Source organism: Scomber japonicus, chromosome 6 (genome assembly GCF_027409825.1).
Source record: "Scomber japonicus isolate fScoJap1 chromosome 6, fScoJap1.pri, whole genome shotgun sequence".
Classification (NCBI taxonomy): Eukaryota; Metazoa; Chordata; class Actinopteri; order Scombriformes; family Scombridae; genus Scomber; species Scomber japonicus.
The window spans coordinates 29,650,885-29,670,447 of NC_070583.1; the positions used below are offsets into that span (position 1 = coordinate 29,650,885).

At 39.5% G+C, this 19,563-nt stretch overlaps 1 protein-coding gene across 1 annotated transcript in view; it reads left to right on the forward strand.

Moving 5' to 3' along the window:
* Positions 1-4,288: 4,288 nt before the first annotated feature.
* LOC128360494 (cGMP-inhibited 3',5'-cyclic phosphodiesterase 3A-like) overlaps positions 4,289-19,563 on the forward strand; it is a 48,977-nt gene continuing 33,702 nt past the window's right edge. The window contains exon 1 of the mRNA XM_053320934.1: positions 4,289-5,194. Coding sequence (XP_053176909.1) covers positions 4,289-5,194 — 906 coding nt within the window. The remainder of the gene's footprint in view (positions 5,195-19,563) is intronic.

A 19,563-nucleotide genomic window follows, 5' to 3' on the forward strand; every position in this document is an offset into this window, starting at 1 on the left:
CAAAAAAAGTTGAGCCGTGCTGGAACTGTGTAGTGGAAAAGCGCCATTACATTTTACAAGACTTTTCAGATGTTATTTGTGTACATTTAAAAAAAAAAAGTTGACTTACAACCTGATGGCTTGGGAGGATGGCCTAAAAGTTGCGTTGCACTTTCAAAAATGTACTTCCACAGACAAACAGTAGTATACAGATGTATTTTTCCATGCATCTTAAATCCCACACTCCAGCATCAAGCATCATGTACTGTAAGAGGTACATCTTATACTATATAATCAAACTCAGCTCTACTTGTGACATCCACAGATGAGTGCTAATTTGGTGTTTGTTGTTTAGAGCAGTTGAATGTCAAATGTCCTTGGAATACAGGCTCTCCTTACTGGCGATTGGAGTGGGGTCACTGCACCAAAACCATAGAGCACCACAGGCTTGCGTAAAGTTTCCCCCCTTGGAGCAGAAGAGGGGTCAGAGCAGCACCTTCAAATAACATTTATGGTGTTTAGCAAAACATGGAGAGGCAGAAGGAAGAAGTGAGAGAGAACAGTCATCTCACTGCTAAACAGCCCCCAGAGACACAGTCCCTCCTCTCTCCTCACATTTGCACATATACTCAAACTCATGGAGTCAGTGGCACATGTACACACAGCAGCAGCAGCAGCAGCAGCAGCATAGCCTGCGTTCTCCTTCAACAGGCTACAGGCAGTCTGTTGTCCCTGGCAGCCAAACAGCTGGCCAATGACGTCGCTCTGGCCCAGTGTGTCAGAACATGATAAATAGCTTCATGTGCCATTATTAAAAAAAAGGTTATGAAAACAAAGCAGTTTATTTAATGGCACATACAGTAGGACAGGGCTGTAAATTGTACACATGTGTATAACTTGGGGATAAACCAAAGGCAGTGATACGCTCAGTTTGAGTTTATATTTTCACAGCAACAAGATAAAACACAATGATGTGTAACAACGCATTATGGGTGTGTGGGTGTATCTGTGTATGTGTGAGAGTCAGCTGGAAATTTTGACTCATTGGCAGCAGTTGGAAGATGTTTGAACCGACGTGTTTTTGTGCTAAAACAACAGGTGAAGAGAGAAGACAAGAGAAGAGAAAAGATAAGAGCAGAAAAAAGAGAGAAAAGTAAAGTAGAGAAATAGAAACCTGTTCATCATTATATCTCCTCATCAGTGATTAGAATTAGCTCACAACCCTGTAACATTCCTCTCTGTGTCCTTTTTGTGTGTGTGTGTGAGGTGTATTTTTAGATTTTTAAAATGTTTAATGCTGCTTCTGTCGCTTTCTCTCTCACTCTGTGCAGAGCCCAAAGGTATAAGTGAGCCACGACAAAGCTAATTAGTCAACCATAACAACATTAAAAACTGTTATCATTATGAGTCACCCCCATAATTTGGAAACTGGCAGTGTTTTTAAAATTCTGGCTGCATTATACTATTTGTACTATTTTGTGTACTTTTTATTCATTTAGTTACAATAAATGGGAGGCATGTGTCCAGGAAGAAAGTGTGTGTGTGTGTGTGTGTGTGTGTGTGTGTGTGTGTGTGTGTGTGTGTGTGTGTGTGTGTGTGTGTGTGTGTGTGTGTGTGTGTGTGTGTGTGTGTGTGTGTGTGTGTGTGTGTGTGTGTGTGTGTGTGTGGTGTGGGGGTGGGGGGGGGGTGATTTTTAATCCTGAAAATAGCTTATTTCAAGGGAAAAGATTTTTACTACAATTGTTACTTTTTGGATCATGGCTAAGCTGCTTTAGGTGCTTTGATGCAAATGATGCTTTGACTTAGAAAACATGTTTCTGCGTAACCATACCCAACAATGATGTGACAGTGAACTGACACATGGAGTATAGTACATCACTGCAGCTATGATAAAAGAGTACATCACTGGAGGTCAACAAACTCTTCATACCCGACAAACGATGGTGGGTCTAAACCTAAAATACATGAATTCTTTCAGGCAACAGACTTTTCATTTATTAATTTCTTAACCTGATATTGGCTATGTGTCCTCTTATCAGCAACAACAGAGAGAAGAATCAAACTAACTAGTAATAAAACTTACTACTAAGAATGTGTAAATGAATACTTGACAAAACAGAAGCACTGTGCTCTAAATCAAACCCTGTGGACCCATACAAGCCAAAACTTCTCTTTCTGTGAGTCTTTAGTCTAGCTACTACATACAGTATGTCCTGTAATACCCCATATAAGTATACAGGGGAACATTTTGTGCAGAAGTCATCCACTCTGACTTACCAGAACATAAAGTGAACCTTTTACATTTAGTGACAGTGTAGATATATGCCATCAGGAGGCTGTATAAGTGTCTGGGATTGTGTAAACCACCGTGTTAGAGATAACCCGATGAAAGCCAAAAAAGAAACACACATCCCCTTCTCTTCAAGCACTTCACAATGATAGATGACACTGTTACAACACTTCCTCAGCACAACTGGAGTAGCGGATCTGGACAACGTCTCCGGGGGGCAAAGGTCAGAGAATGTTATTATCATGGTCTACCTTTGCCAAAATTTGATTTACAGCATGTGTTTTATGACTGAACCCTGCAGGACTGAACCAAGTCATCTCCTGTCATGCACCTGCAGGCCCCCACGTACTGAGCTATATAGTACAGTCAAGTTAGCAATGACTGATTCTTCTGATTTTTTTTTTTTTTTAAGTGTGTACTGGTGTCTTCCTTTATGTCCTTTGAAAATCCTTCCATCACTCAAATGTCAGGAACTTGTCATTCTAGCAATCGTGACAAAGCAGAGAAGAAATAAACCAAATATTGTAACTTTTTAGCCTCTTGTGCTTTCAACTGTCCTCTCTTGACCCCTCTGACATCCACACCAGGTTACTAGAGAGCTTGAATATGAATCGGCAGTTTGTACTGGCAAATGTCCACCGTCCATTGTGATGATATGACTAAAGCATGAGATTTATGCCCTGATTAGACTTGGCTGATTGCATTGACCTTGTATAACACCACCATACAGTAATAAAACATTATTCCTATATGTTACATCGAAACTTGCCAAACCTGTAACAGATAGATATTCAGACTTCTTTTTTTCAGCAACATAATACAGCATCTATCATACTTTTACTTCTAAAGAATGAATTCATGTGATTCTTTCCACTGCAGGAAAAAGATGAACAGACTTGAAATAGCTTTGTATGATTGCAGCACATCTTTTTAAATCCTCTCATAAAAATGTAGGGCACACAGGTGAAGGCTGCTAACTTGTCCTAGACCAGTCTGCCACATAGGAGGCAGAGGATGATGTGATTTAGGATTTTAATCCAGAAAATAAATAAATAAATAAATGAGGAATAGCAAGATTATTACCAGGGCTCAATTCCTGCTCTTTGTTTTACAGGGTTATGCATTTCAACTTGTTTCCACTTCAATTAAAGAATACATATAATAAACAAATAATACAGCCATTAAATTAAAAGTTTCCTATATTGCAAAGTGTTAGGTGACTTTTGAGTGATGATGCAATTGATACATTTTGCTATTGAAATATTTGTGATATAGTACAACATCTCCTTTTTGGTGTCCTGTCATATAGTGTACCTCTAAAATGTATTACAGGATTACTATAGTTGATTCTCCTAATGGGCTTCTCCATTTTACAGAACAAGCCAGGAAATCTTCATGTAAACATGGCATCCATCCACTGAGTGAACTGAGTCACATCCAACAAGGCAGACTGCAGCCCCGCAGAATGAGCAAGAAACAAGACTGGGAAGAGAGAGCTGAAACGTGACGGAGGAATCACCGGAGCGGCACAAAAAAAAAAGGGGGAGAGTGTCTATAGTGGGAGGAGGGAGAGAGAGAGAGAGAGGGAGAGGGAGAGAGAGACTGTGGAGGAGTGAAGGAAGTGGCCTAGATGTGTGAATCGCCAGGGGTTGCTTTTTTGGTTCACTACTAGGGGGCAACTCAATAGTGGACCAAATGTAATGATGAAGTTCTCAACCACAAAACTGAAGGGAAAGTTGCGAGCCCCATCATTTGGCATTTAGAAAACCAACACCTTGCATTGTCACTTATTGAACTTGTGTTTGGGAGGCAAACATTGGTGACCAGTGCTATTATTATTATTTTTTATTTTTTGTGGTGGGGGGGGGTCGTCTGTTAGATGCTTCACAGACAAAAATGCATTATCATAGGAATTACTGGTGGGACATGTAGGTAGGCTGAGACATTCACACAGTGACTAAAAAAAATCTATTATTTGTTGCCGGACGGTCAGCGCAGCTTTCCCCTTGAGTGATAGAGATGGCCTTGGAGGCAGACAGCGACAGAGGTTCATCAAGAAGCGCTCATGAAAAATACCCCCGGGCAGCGTTGGAGCGCAACGGCTACGTGAAGACATGTGTCACCCCGTTGTACCAGGACGCAGGGAGCCAGTCGTGGCTGAGACTCGCCGTGACATGGACTTGCCGAGGAGTGTCGTCTGCGGTCTGCATTGCCTCCGTCTCCGTTATTCTCGCTCTGCTGCTCAGATTGGTCGACTGGGATGCAGACAGCAGCAACAGAAATAGTAGCAGGTCCGACTCTCGTCTTCATTTCGCGGCGGGCTGCGCTGTGGAGCTGCTTCTCACTGCGTGTAACTGCGTCTCCCCCGTTTTTACACTCGTATGTGCCTTCTTCTGGGTCGGACTGTATCTGATTCGCTGCGGGGTTCTCATCCGTACCGCGGTTTTTCTATTAGCGGTGTGCCACTTGGGTGAAGCCGCGGCGCAGTCCCTCCTGCCCGGCGCCGAGGAGCAGCTGCTGTCCCTCCCCGCAACCCTGGTAGTCCTCGGCTGCCTGGGCAGCGGGGCTCTGCTGGTTGTCCGGCTGGGTCAGGGAGTGTCCATTCTGGTCTTCATTAGCGTCATTAGGGCCGTCTCCCTCGTATCTCTGAGTAGAGTCCGGGCCAGCTGGAGACCCTACCTGGCCTACCTGCTGGGGCTGCTGGGGGTTTTGCTTGCGAGGTATGCTGACCGGCTCCTGCCGGCCTCAGGGACCAGCGGGACGGGGTGCTGTGGCTCTGTGACCGGGGCGAAGGAGGAGGACATCCCTGTCTTCAAAAGGAGACGGAGGTCCAGCTCCATAGCGGCCTCGGAAATGATGGCTCACAGTCAGAGCAACAGCAAGTCCCACCGCAGGACTTCGCTGCCTTGCATTCCGCGGGACCAGGTAGGACATGTCCAACTTTGGACGTTTGAACCAGATCATTGTGAATGCTGCTTTGCTTATGACCTTCTAACTACAGAGGGCCTATAACGCTTTTTGGCATCATCTCTGTCTCTGATGGCATGTGACAGCTTTACGCGCACACAAAGGATCGCCACGGATAACAGGAATCGTATTAACAAGCTTTATTATTATTATACAAGCGATTTGTTGTAGGCCACACTTTTATGCTCGAACCTTCCAGTTTAGGATTAACCTCTCAGATTAGCTCCGTCTGCATTTGTGTTATGATTTTGAATTGCAACATCCTCACCCTGTGAGCCACCTTCGCTCTGACACTGCTGCTGATTTAATCACTGTGCTGCGCGCTGTGTTTGTGCTACTGATAAGGACATGGATGGTGCACTTTAGTAGGCTATGCTGCGTGCGTGCGTGCGTGTGTGTGTGTGTGTGTGTGTGCATGCTTAGGTGTGAGGTCACATCTAAATATTTTGAAAGCCTCGGCTTATCCTGTGTGCTGGCCAGTAGTGTGGTGCACGTGTTCTCAAACTTCGCACATTATGGTGCCAAATTTGATGCAAGTGGGTCCTTATAAGAACCTCGTCTTGTGTTGCATGTTCTGATTATTGCTTTCAAAATGAAATTAAGCTTCCCCAGTTGTAAAGGGAGGCACCTGCAATTTTTTGGTTGGAGGGGAAGTGGCATTGATAAGGAAGATGTTAATTATACGATCCATGATAATTACCTGGATGGGACGTATAAACCCCAAATATGAATTAGGTGGATGTGCTCTGCCTTTGAATGCTGGTTCACTGAGCTAACTTGGCGCTTCAAGCACATCTCTGTTTGTTATCCAACTTGACTCACATCCCAAAATAGCACAGATTTCAGCTTTTGGAACACATGTAGTTGTTTTTTCTTGTTGTTTTTTTGTTGTTTAAAAAAAAAAGAAGGCCGTTTAGTTTTTTTTAATAAACCTTCATTTATGGTTTGTGAATGGGCAGAGGTTTTGATGATTTCTATAAATCGGCATGTCATAATGTGGTGCATTTTCAATGTGCTAGTGCAAAGATGTGTATGTTATGTTATCTTTATGGTTGTAGGAGAGAACTATGCTTTCAGGATTACTGCTTCACCATAACCATAACAGTCAGATTGAAAAAAATATGCATCTTTAAACTGAATTGTGTATTCCTAAATATAAAATACCAGCACTGTACTTAAAATCGTTTAAATATATTTATATTTTATATAGTACTATGGCACTTTGCTCAGTCTTCAGCTTTAGGCTACGACTAAATTTTAAGTTATGGGTATCGACCCAAAATCAGTGCAGTTAAATATGTCACACTAATTTGACAGAAAACTTTCAACAAATAAAGGGTTAAAATACAGACATGGTAGCTTATTCATATAATCTTCTATATGTACTATGTACTATATTTGTAATCACAGAAACAGAGCGACATAATTCCATATCAAAAGTGAGCTGCAGCCATAATAATCAATTTGATAACACAAATGTTTGGAGAGAAACTTCCCATCCAGTCAAACATGTGTTTTTCTTACAGTTGGATGTTTGTGCATCACTGTGCAAAATTACATAGAGTTTGACACTAGGAGGCTGCGTTCACATTCATCTGCTGAAACCAGAAAGTTTATCTGTGCTTAAAATCAGATTTAAACGGTCGGGCCTTCGAGTATGATTTATGACATTACAACTAGTTTGAAGCCAATATTGAACTGACGTAGTGAAGTGTCTGTATGTAAGTATGGAAATTTGAAGCCTCCAGTAAACAAACACTGAGAATGGACATCTTGTGTCCAGTGGTTCAGCTTATGAAATCAAATATATTTACATATTTATAGATTCTGGATTTTTTTTAAATGAAGACATAGATGTACTTTTAAGGAGTTTAACATTATAATTCTACTTTTTGGTAGAAAAAACATATCAGGCACACATTATTATTCCAAGCAGAGTATTTTCAAATGTCTTAATACATGTCTGGAGGCGATCTTTAAGAATGCAAATGATTTATGTAACACCAAAAAAGGAAGAAAAATGTGAATAATCTAGGGCCAGCAGGTTGAGTCTTGAGCTATAAGGAAACATTTTTACACCATTCATGTCACTTATTCAAAATAATTCACACTCATATTTGCATGTGTTTTACGTCTGAAGTGATGTCTGATATCCTTACACCCATGAATGTCTCCATCTCTGAAGTTTATTCTCTTGCAGTTTTTGCCCCCAATTGTACTTATGCCCTCTAGTGACAAACTGAGATAAAATCCAAGAGATGTTGGAGGGGGAATGAATGAAAGGCTGGTGATGTTTCTGCTCAATGGGAGGAAGAGATGTGGATCCATTCACATGCATGTACAGTGAGGATTCACAGTGATATATCTCATCCTGAGTGGGTGAGCGTTGTGTCACACACATACATGTATGGCTCAGCTAAAGAAGCAGCGTAATCCAAACTGATTACACTGGTCTTTTTACTTTGGCCTGATCTCATTTGTAGATTTAGAGAGTTGAGAGGACAAGAGAATGTGACAAAGAATGAAAAGCTTATAACTGCAGTAATTAAATGGCTCATCAGTTTTCTTCTTTTGATTTAGTGTCATTGTAGATGACGGGGGTGAATGGTCATAGATATTTCCTGTACACCTCATAGTCAGATGATGGGTCACGCTAGCTATCGCATTTTAAAGCCACTTAAAATGCAATCACTGGTCATTTTAATTGATACTTTTTCACATTTTTATTATTGCTTTTTATGTCTAGGTTATTCATTTTCTTAATTAATCGATAGTAATAATGATGATTTTTCATTTTCTGTTTTTTCTTAATAAAAACAAAAATTAAAGACCTCCTTAGAGTCGCTGTAGTACAGTTTGTAAAGATGGTGTAAAGCCAGTAGTAAGGTGTTATAAAAATCACTGCTCTTGAGTGTCAATAAACTGTCACTCTGGGTTATAAAGATCCCCAGAGGTTTTTCCTATTACGAAGCAGTCGGAAATGAGTATTTTCATTCCAAGTGCAGTTTACCTGAGATGCCCCTCAGTCTGTTTGGCTGATAGAGTCCCACCAATGGCCCTATTACAGCAGAACTCCTGACACTTCTCAGAGTGCTGCTAATTTGGAAGCTCGAGCTGATCTTACATCAGCTGCCCTACTCTTGATGCTGGTTGTTCATTGCTAATTGGTATCCAGGGAACGCTAATTTAGTGGACTATTTGTACTGTTAACAGCTCCATTACCCATTCTAGCCTGTCACGTCTGGAACAGGAGTGATGACAAATATAACTTTGAAACTAAAAAAACCTCTTGATTGACCAGATGCTGAGGACAGCGTGTCCTCCTGTTGCCCATCCTGGCTGTGTAATATATTGGAGCAGTGAGAGGAACATGGAGATTGATGCATGGCAGATGGAAGAGCGCAAACAAATGGACTGTACTTAGAAATAGTTTGGATAACATACAGTAGACTACATATGAATTTTTCTGAAATAGTTGCATTTTCCCAATCATTGATCTTTAATAAATCTGTAATATGCATACTATATAATATATGTTTTACAAGTATATAAAGGGTTGATCTGAATTACAATTGAAAAAGCTAAAAAGGCTGCGTACATAGGGCTGCAGAGTTAGGGGATGATTCTCTGCTGGCTCGTTACTGTTTAGAGATCCCTCTCATCATTTTATTAAAAGTTATTATTTAATAGTATTAATGAAGCTTTACACTTTTTAACCAATGGTGTGATTGGTTTTACCCAAACTGACAAAGTAATTACATGTACTGTTGATTGGTTTTACCCAAACTGACAAAGTAATTACATGTACTGTTGCTACGGTTACCTACAACTTAATAGACCTCCTGCTGATATAGAACGGTGATTAAAATGTTGACTTATGAACCGTGGGATTGCAAGATGTTCAACACCACAGAAACATAGAAAAAAGACTAAAAAAAGTTTCTTTGTTTTTTTTAAAATTAATATTTCATTATTTGACCATTGTAAATCTTATGTTTGTATCTTATGAGAGAGCATGCAGACATTCATTTATCCTTAAAGAAAAAAGTATTTCTTGGTGGGGTTTTTTTGCCTTTATTTGACAGGGGAAAGCTAATAATGAATACCACTCATTGACACATTCACACATTCGATGGGCGTAACCATGTTGCTGTCATCACCATTGGGAGCAATAAGGGCTTCAGTATTTTGGATACTACATGTGGACTGGAGGAATCTGGGATTGAACCACCAACACAGTCAGTCACAGTCCTGTGGCCTTTGTATGTAAGACATAAGAAATGGCATCTACATACAACTTGACAAGACCAGATGGTTTTGATTGATCCACAGAACCATCTGAGAAGTTGTACTGGAAGCTTTTTGGAAAGAGGCAGGAACTTTCAAAAAATACTTGACAAGTGATTGGGTGAACCATCTACCTATCACTGTCTTAATTTGCAAAGGTCAACTGACCAAGAGGTTGGAAACTCTTGAGTTAGAGCTGTTGAGGACTCATTTTACCTCTTCTGATGCCTTTCAACCCACTCACACATCATCTCGGCATGGTCTACTCAGTCAATAACTATTTTAAGCCCTGTCTTTTGTCCATTTGTTGTCAAATGTTCCATAACACAGGTATTAGAGAACAAATGGTTCCCCATAAAATCAGTCAGCTAATTAGTCAAATCTGTTACTCAAATTGGTTTGAACATCCCTTCTCTCTTTCCATCTCTTTCAAAGTCTCTTTGACACAAACATGCACAGTTTGTAGGTACAGTTTATCCATACTGTAGATAATGAAGCTCTCCAGAGTGCAGTTGTACCTGAGAGAAGTGGGGGTTTTCATCAAGCGTTGGTTATGCAGTATTTATGAAGAAGGTTGGTGCAGCCTGCCAAGCCAGAGGCAAGACAGGCACTCTGCTGAACTGGAAGCTGGAAAATAGCACCGGCTCTGCTCCGTGGCTTTATTTTCTGTTTTTTTTTTCCATTTTAAATTGAATGGGGTTTATTGTTTTGCTGTTGTTGCACCATGTAGAACATATGGCCTTATATTAATGTAATGAGAGATTTATATGAACATGTTTAATTCTGATATTGAGTCTTATTATTCAATGGTTTTTGACATGATTATACTCTTTTATGATTTTTCTGGACTACAGCCACACAGAGGACATGTGCTTTGACAGAAGTTATTTGTTTTATAGCCAGTGTCTCAGTGGGATAGGGATTTGGGGGGGGAAAGGCCTCTGCTAGTGGTTTTTGGGTCACATGCAATTGAAAAGCATTTTCTCTATACAAGATAAGGACAGCCATAAATAGACAGTCTAAAAAAGGAACAATATTTCAAAGTGTCTTGTTGTTTGCTGTTTTAACTCTCAGTTATCTTTACCTCCTTGCAGTGATGATTGTCCAAACATTCAGTCACTCGTTTCATACAAGGCTGTTAAACATGGCAAAGTTATGATTGTAAAGATATCAAAGTACAAATCCTTAGCAGAGTAAAACAAACAATACATTGTCTTTTCATTTGGAAGTAATTGGCCTTTTAGAAATGGAGGTCGGAGGTTGGATAAGACTACAGTATGTTCATCATCTCATCATCATAATACAGTATCTATGTCAGAGAGGAAGGGTGGGGGGGGGGAGAGTGAGGGACAGAGATTTTAAAGGAAAGACATGTGCTGAAATCTATTTGAGGGAAGGCCCACATTCTCTCATTGACGCACGTATATTTCCAGAGAGACACACAACCTGTTCTGGTTTCCAGAGCGATCTGACTTTGTGTGCCATCGAGACTTATTACTTCTTTGTTGGGATAATTGAGATTTTTTTTTAAATGAATGAATAGGCTGCACATTGAGTTAATCTTTTCAGTAGGCGGAATACTAATATTGGATAATTGTACAAAAAAGTTATAATACCAAAGCTTTGCTATGGTTAAGGTTAAGCAACTATAATGTTTGGTTAAGGTTAGGGATCCTGTATATATCACAAATCTGCCACATATTATCCACCAACTCAACAGCCACAACTTTTCAGTGTCTGTACAGGGATTTTGTATCAAATGCACTGGGTAAAATGTGTGTGTGTGTGTGTGTGTGTGTGTGTGTGTGTGTGTGTGTGTGTGTGTGTGTCTATGTATATGTGTGTGAACTATAACGTCCTATCATATCAATGTGCATCATAGACCAAATCTGTACTTTAAATGACTTTACGCAATTGTATATCTAAACAAATGAATGTAGGTGTCAGTGGTTTATATTGGAACTTTGGCAAACACAATTTCATCTGATGGGTCATCATGTTCATTGAGTTTGTTACCAGATGATGCTGTGCAGACACACAGAATCACATCACACAACCAAGATATGAAAGGGACACATTGATACAGCTTGCATGTTTGTGTGACAGACAATCATAGAGAGAGAGAAAGGTAAGAGATATTTTATTTACATATCACCATTATAATCACATACCTCATGTGTACATATATGCAGCCAAATACATTGAAAATACTGTAACATCTGTCTAGAACCATGAAAACATCAAAGACATTCAAAACTGAGGAATAAATGTGATACCTTAAACTGCATGTAAATCAGTTATAGAAAAAACTCTCTGTCAAAAATACATATAGATAAATGCAAATGCAATCAGGGGTCAAAAGCAGCAGTGTATATAATCACAATATCAGCTGTCTTACTCTAAGGGAGGCTTGATTGTTCATTGCAATGAAAAACAGTGAGCCTCCAAAGAGTTGTGCTGAGCAGAGAGAGGCGGGGACTGAAGTGGTGAAACTGACGTGGGAGATGTGCAGAAATTAGGGGGGGAAAATGGTTGGCGAATAGGAATTTTGCTGCTAGGTAGTAGTAGTAGTCTTCCTGAATGGATAGTTTCATTCAGAAACTGGAAAGGTAGAAGGTAGAAGGACAAAATAAGTGACTGATAGAAAAGAACACACTAGCATTAGCACAGGCTGCATCCAGCTCCAAGAAGCAGTCAAATAGCCAAATGTGTGTGTGTGTGTGTGTGTGTTTATGAACTTGTTTGTGTGAAAGAGAGATGGGGGGTGTAGGGGGGGTAGTTTGAAGGGACCTAATGCAGGAGCTGCTGCATGAGAGAGAAGGAAGGGAGGGCGCAAGAAAAGGCGAAAGGGAGAGTGTTGAAAGATTTGCTGGGGAGGGTGAGGAAAGGAGGGGGGGGAATGAGAGGTGGTTGGCTGCCAAGCACAGCAGAAGTGTTGATGGTAAAAGGACAACTATCTGGTCCACTGTGTTCAACCTAAACACACCATCGCTCTGAGCTCTCACATGGACTCATGCAGAGACACACAGCTTGTGTTGATCACATATACTGTAGTTTGTGCGGCAGAGATTGCATTTTTGTGTGTTTGTCTCCACGTAATGTGAATATGGCTCCGTGCCATATGCTCCCACAGAGAGACGAGAGGGCTGGGGAAAGAGCGCAAGAGCAAAAAAGAAAAAAAGAAGAAGAAAATGTGTGCAAGAGTAGCCTCCACAGCTTGCTGCTGAAAAGCAGCAGCAAATAATTTTAACCTGGCCTGGCCACTACTGTATACACGTGCTCACACATTCACACACACATACACATACAGTGGCTTCCCTGCTGGCTGTCCAGATGAGGTTTGGTGGCCTTGGACAAGGATTGCCTTGTTACTTGACTCAATGGTGTGTTTTAGCTCCAAAATATGCTCGGTGAGAGGTGAGAGGGGGGAGGGTTGTTGGCCTGGGCAGGGGGCAGCATATACAAGCAGAATCTAGATCTATATCCATGTCTTTCTGTCTATACCTTCCACTTCCTCTAAATACTCTCGCTCATGTCATAAACAGTTCTGGTCTGTTTTACTCTCTTAACATTTGTCAGTTTGAACTAAACTGAGTGCAACGCTCAGTTCACACAGCACAATTAGGCCCCTGCTGTCTTTACCTGTTCTTCTATTCTGTGGATACAGAGAATGGGCTGTTTGGGAAGTCTGCGATAAGAAACTTTAAACCTTATTTATGCAGGTGTGGTTGGCATTTACTCATCTACGTGTTCTTTTACATGCAGCCATGACCTTGGTTTGTTGACTTAGTTTTGACCTACTGACAGACCTGGGAGCTGCCCAATAGTTCTGCATTCTTGCATTGTTAAAAACTGAGATAATAATACTGATTTGATGTAATCTCTTATAATAATTATCAGTAACTCCCATGAATGGGTTTAACCTGTGAGGCCTGAACCATCAAATAACTGCCAGAAAATTATAATTATTTGAAACTGCAGTTTATTGGACCTTCTGACAAGTAATTCAACAATAATGAATTGATTAAGACTTTGCATGAGTTTTGTTTTGTATCATATTTAATACACTGGAATTTTTTTCAATTTATTTTTCATAGCATGTTTTTTTTAACATATTCAACATTTTTTTAAGGTCCTGCATAAAGCTCATTTCACTACCTTTGCTACCTAACTTTTTTATTCATGATAATAATACATAATGTATGAAATGCAATAAAATGAAAAGCAACAGATTTACAGATACTTGCTGTATCTAATATGATACACACATTTTCAACAGAAATTTACCATAAAATAAGCCACAAAATATTTAGTCATTCAACATTGCATCTGTTTGAATACATCAGGTTTTTCAGGAAACTTGAAATTTCACTCTTTAGTTGTTACAGGAAATAACACACTGGTGTAATTCATCATCAATAGATCAGGTTGTTCATTCTTTTCATTCATTTGCTGATAATAAAAGTGTTTTTCTTTCAAACATATGTTGATCATGGAGGACAGACTACTTATTTATCTTGCTGACATCTTTTCAGAGGGCAAGTGAAAGAATCCTCTTCATGAGAACCAAATACAATTCTGCCTATTAACTCCAATATCTTCTGTAGGCCTCTGTTACTTCATTGAGATTATTTATTCAAAGCACTTTAGCCCTCACACCTGATTTAGACACTGTAACCAGATGTTTTAGTCACCAGTTCGGTCAACCTTTGGCCACCAGTGATTGACCTATGACAGAGACAAGTTCATGATGATGCCATAAAACAGCTTAAGACAGGCTGAATTCAAATACTGCAATATTTTCACCAATGACTGTAAAGCTGGGGAAAATGGCCAGAGGTGAATGGGGATACGTAACAAGAGGCCATTCACATAATTATAAGAAAAAAACAATATTTTTGGAGTTATAGAATACAAGCTGTTAAAAACTTACCCAACATAGTTCAGCTGAAATGATCCACAACATATCTTTGTCAGCAGTTGTGTGTGATCATACTGTAGATACAACTGTGTTAAAGCAATATATTCAAGGCATTGCATACTTTTTTTAAGATTAATTGATACCTTCGCAATATGACTTACAGCATTATCTTAGTAGTTTATCTAAGTATTGCACTTAAGCCGCCCTCTACTGGGGAAAATGTAAAGTTAAAGTTAAACCTTAATCCTTTTCTAGGCCCTTTTTGGTGTATATCTTGCATAGTTAATTATGTTTGCATAACAAGAATTGCATAAAGTTGTGTGCAGACACATACCACACGCACACACACACACGCACACACACACACAAACACAGAGAGAGAGAGAGAGAGAGAGAGAGAGCTTGATCTTGATGAAGCTCCCAGATGTGCAGTGTCCTCGTAAAGCAAGGCCTCTATTCAGATTGAGCTGAATTGAAGTGTCACTGTGGGTTAGATCACTGACCCAGTCAAGTGATCTCTCTCTCGCACACACACATGTGTTGTCAGCTGCAAGACTCACATATATTTACCACAAACGTTGCAACATAATCCACAGCTCGGTTGCCTTACTTGCTTCCATATTGCATACTTCACTCTCTATTCTAACAAACGCATATACACACACACACACACACACACACACATACATTATATACTTTACTGCATATCCACATACATAAATGCAGTTTGTTTTACTAAATATCAATTGGAGTTTTTTGGGGCCATTCACTGTACACCTATGCACCATTGAGCACACACACAAACACAGGTGTGTGCAAATGTGTGTGTGTGTGTGTGTGTGTGTGTGTGTGTGTGTGTGTGTGTGCTTCCTAGTGGCTTATGCTTGGTCAACAGTCTGCCGACAGTGTGTTTGTCTTGGACGCCTCCAGCCTGCCTGTAGATTACCCAATCAGATAATCAAGGGCATAATTGCATCACATGCATCTGGGAGTGTTTTTCCCTTCCATTATCCCTCATAATGCACACATACACGTCGCAGTCACACATGCTGCAGACACACATTGATGACGTCCATTCAGCAGCTAATTGCCTAGAGGTTGTCTGCATTGAGAAACAATAAGTCCACTCGTGGTTGTGTCGTTTTGTGTTTTTGAGAGGAAAGCCTTTCAAGAGAGAGAGAGAGAGAGACTCTGACATACCTGCTCCTTTTCAAACTGAGTCTGAAGTTATTATAATGATGAGGAAGTGGACCGTGAAATGATGGATAAGACAGGACAATGTTACTTTGCTTCTGATGTTTAAAATAATGCACTGGGTCTGGGAATATTTTGATATTAAATGAGCCCTCTTCTCCAACGAGTGACTCATTTTGTTACATTGTACTAATGTATTAGTTAAAAAAAAAGAAAAAAGTTTTTACATTTTTAACATTACTGGAAGACATTCATCACAGCAGTTGGACTCATGGTTATCTTGTCTCATGCATCATTAAATACAGATGTGATGCAACTTTATAAATTAATGTTATTATCTTATTAGTGCAATAAAATTTACTTTACTTTATTGAATAACTTACATCACCAGAATAAAGGGACAAATCCCCAAGACACCAAAACACAGCATTGGAACTTCACCCCTAAATTTCTTAGAAAGTATTTTAATATGAATTAAATTAATACTTATTGGACTATTGTTGGACAAAATACGATATAACCTTTGACCTTTGAATATTTTTCACTAATTTCTGAGATTTGAGACAAACGTCAGACACCACAGATCAACTCAAAAAGATATCTTCATTTTAAAATAACAGATATTTTTACCGTAGGTGTGTCAACGTTCTTCCCATTAACATCGAACATCAATCACATGATTGGTAATTATCACATGATAATCAGCAGTTTAACAGTAAAACCTGTTCCACCTGGATTTGGGTTCTTCTTATTTAATCCCCATCTGTCACTGCTTTACTGCTGATTGGCAGCTGGATTTGAGACACTGATGGGTCCGAATCACTGGTGGTTAAGCTAAAAACTTTATTATTCAGATTCTAGCAACATGAATAACAGAGGGCTTTTTTTTCTTCTCCCCTGTAGAGGATAGCTATCATCCGATCACCTGCCAAGTAATTTTTGAAAGTGCCAGCCAGTTTTCAAGGACAACTTTTCAGATGGTTCTGTGCAACAAACCATCTGGTGCATCAGGTTAGCTACGAACAACATGTGACAGGAAGGAGAGGAGTTTTAATTTGGTGACTGCTTAGCTGGAGTTTACAGATTTAAAGTGCATGAAAGGTAGATATACTGTAATGTGTATGTGTCTTAATGGGGAGAATTAAGTACAGTCTAGTCTCTGAGTATGACAATAACTAGAACAGCCTTATTGTTTTAGTAAAATGTTGTCAAAATTAACAGTGACAAGCTAATCTTATTTTACATTAAAAAGCTTTTGTTTTAACACAGTATTATCTAATGTAAAGCTTAACAGATGGACACAGTTCATTGCATTTGTCATTAACCTGATTATTTCCTATGATTTTACATACATGGTTGCATACATAAATTAATTTACATCTCAGTCTTGGTGAAGTAGCAGCGTAAGCTAACGTGCATTTGTTTAGCTATGGAAAGGTTATTCAGTTTTCTCTGTTAAGGTCTTAAAAGCTTCTTCAAAAGCATTAAATTTGATTTCAGAACATGTGCAGCAACCCTGTAGTCAGAGAAAAGTCCCTCCAGTCTAAAATGGGATCCAACAGATCTCATATCCTAAATTTAAAAGCAAGTAAAGACATGCAATCTAAAAAACCGTGACAAAACATGGTCCAAAGGTTTATGAGGATCTCATCTCAGGAATGTAGACACCTTAATGCATCCAGACTTTTCTTTTTCAGTAAATCCACAGCTTTACTTTAAACATTTTTGAAAGGACATCATCTCCTTTACAAACCTTAATATCTTTATACTTTGAGGCTGAACATTTCATGAGCATCTCTTATTGTATTGATGTTACACCAAAAGAGACAAATCAACCCAGAAACTCTATCTATACACAATCTGATACACCTCATGTGAGTAAAATGATTTTTATATTCACTCTTCATTTTCTCTTTGTGTCTCTGTAGTTTAATTAAAAATTCATCGTCCATGTCTTGTAATGAAAAAAAGCTCTTGTTTCAGAGACACACCTCCTGTCACAAAGGTTACGGTCTCATTGGTGCGACTGTATGAGGTAAATTGAAATTCAAAGCAGACAGCTGTTTGAATAGTGTCTTGATTAAGTAAATTCTGTGTAATTTCACAGTAGATGACTATGAAATTGTAGTATTTTACATATGAGTTTTGTGCCTTTAGCTTGGAAAGAAATTCAAATGGTGTAATGGTAAAATTCACTCATGTAAAAAGTACTTTGATGCATTATCAGTGAATATAGTCTGGAGCTGCAGATCATGGTCTAAGGGGACAGGCTTTAGGGACTCTAGATGGAATAAGAAAACTGAGAAGACAGGAAAATGACTGGACTGCAGCATTAATTTGGATGATATTCTCCCACGGGGCATCTTGCCTCAGGCCGTGGGCATCTGTAGTCAAAAAAACCTATCTCTCCCTGTATCTCTGCTTCTTCCAGCCTCTTTCTCTTTCTCTGCCTCCCTTTTCTCCCTCTCACTTTCTGTCACTTTATTGTCTGCGCGTCCCTCTCTGTTTTCTCTCCCACTCACCCAATTTCCTCTCTGTCCAACGTTCACAGGACAAATGCCAAAGGCAGTATTGTTGTGTCCTCAGCTGCCATCACTCACTGTGTTATGTAAGACACTGCTGATGTATGTGTGTGTGTGTGTGTGCGTGTGTGTGTTTTTGACTTGCTTCAGTCCTGACATGCCTTCTCTGAATTCACAATCATCTCAGCATATCCAAACTGATGCGGGGCCAGTTTCTATCTCTCTATAGATGTGTGGTCTGTAGCTCTTCAACCTTGACCTCTTGTTAAATGTCCTGTATGTTCATGTATAATTGGATTCTAGTTCTCGTTTTGGCAAAATGCTCCATTGAGATCGGTTTTAGGGTGCTGATTTGTATCTGCGGTCTGTTCTGTGTAAGACAATGAGAGAACAATAAGGCCAGTGATTTTCTCTGTTTTTCTTATTGTCAACAGATCTCATGTGCAGAGCCAAACCAGCAATGGATTGAACTACGTACAAGTATTAGCCTGATGTATCTTATTCCTCTGTGGAGTAAACTTCCGTCGTTGTCCAAAAAGCTGTTTAAAACACGTCAGTGAGCCAAACTATTGTACTGGGTGACATGTTCCACCCAGCAGAACAGATCCAAACACAGCCATTCTGTTTTTGGGCTGCAGAGACTTACTAGCTTGTTGTGTTACATTGACCTCTTGACTTTGTAAAGAAGTTGTTTGAGAAATATACAATGAAGGACAAGGTCAAGAGGCTTTAAATATACAAACACACACACACACACACACACACACACACACACACACACACACACACAGTACTTTTAAGTAGGTTATGGTCATTGTGGGTTTGGCTTATACTTAACAATAAGTACTATACATGAATCAACTGGGAGCTCCCAATACATGAAACATAAACATGTATTGTAACTTTAATATTGCAACTTGAAGTTTTTTCTTACTTTTTTCTGCTTTAATATGAATTTATACTGTACTTAATTCGTACTTAGGAAAGCAAAAAACATTTAAAATCAGACATCAATAGACTCCAGAGATTTTATGGAGTGCAAAAGTGAATGAAGTTTGCAGCGAGAGAGAGTGTGTGCCATTTAGTATGAGGGGTTTGCTGGAGAGTGAGGCAGTTACAATAACATGAAGTAGCTTAAAAGACTTAGCCTTCTAGCCATCATGAGAGAATTAAAAGAAAAAAAGGATTGTACTTGTGCTTTTACCTGTTCGTCCACTCTGAGAATGATGGTGGTCATTTGCTGTGGGCACGTGTGCAAAACCAGTGACCAAGATGTAATTGAATCAAGCTAAATTGAATTATGAATCTAACTGACTGCACTGTGTTCGAGATAAATCATGGAATAAACAAATTCACTAATATTCATTTCATTTCACTCTTTGCATACATGTAGACATAACAAT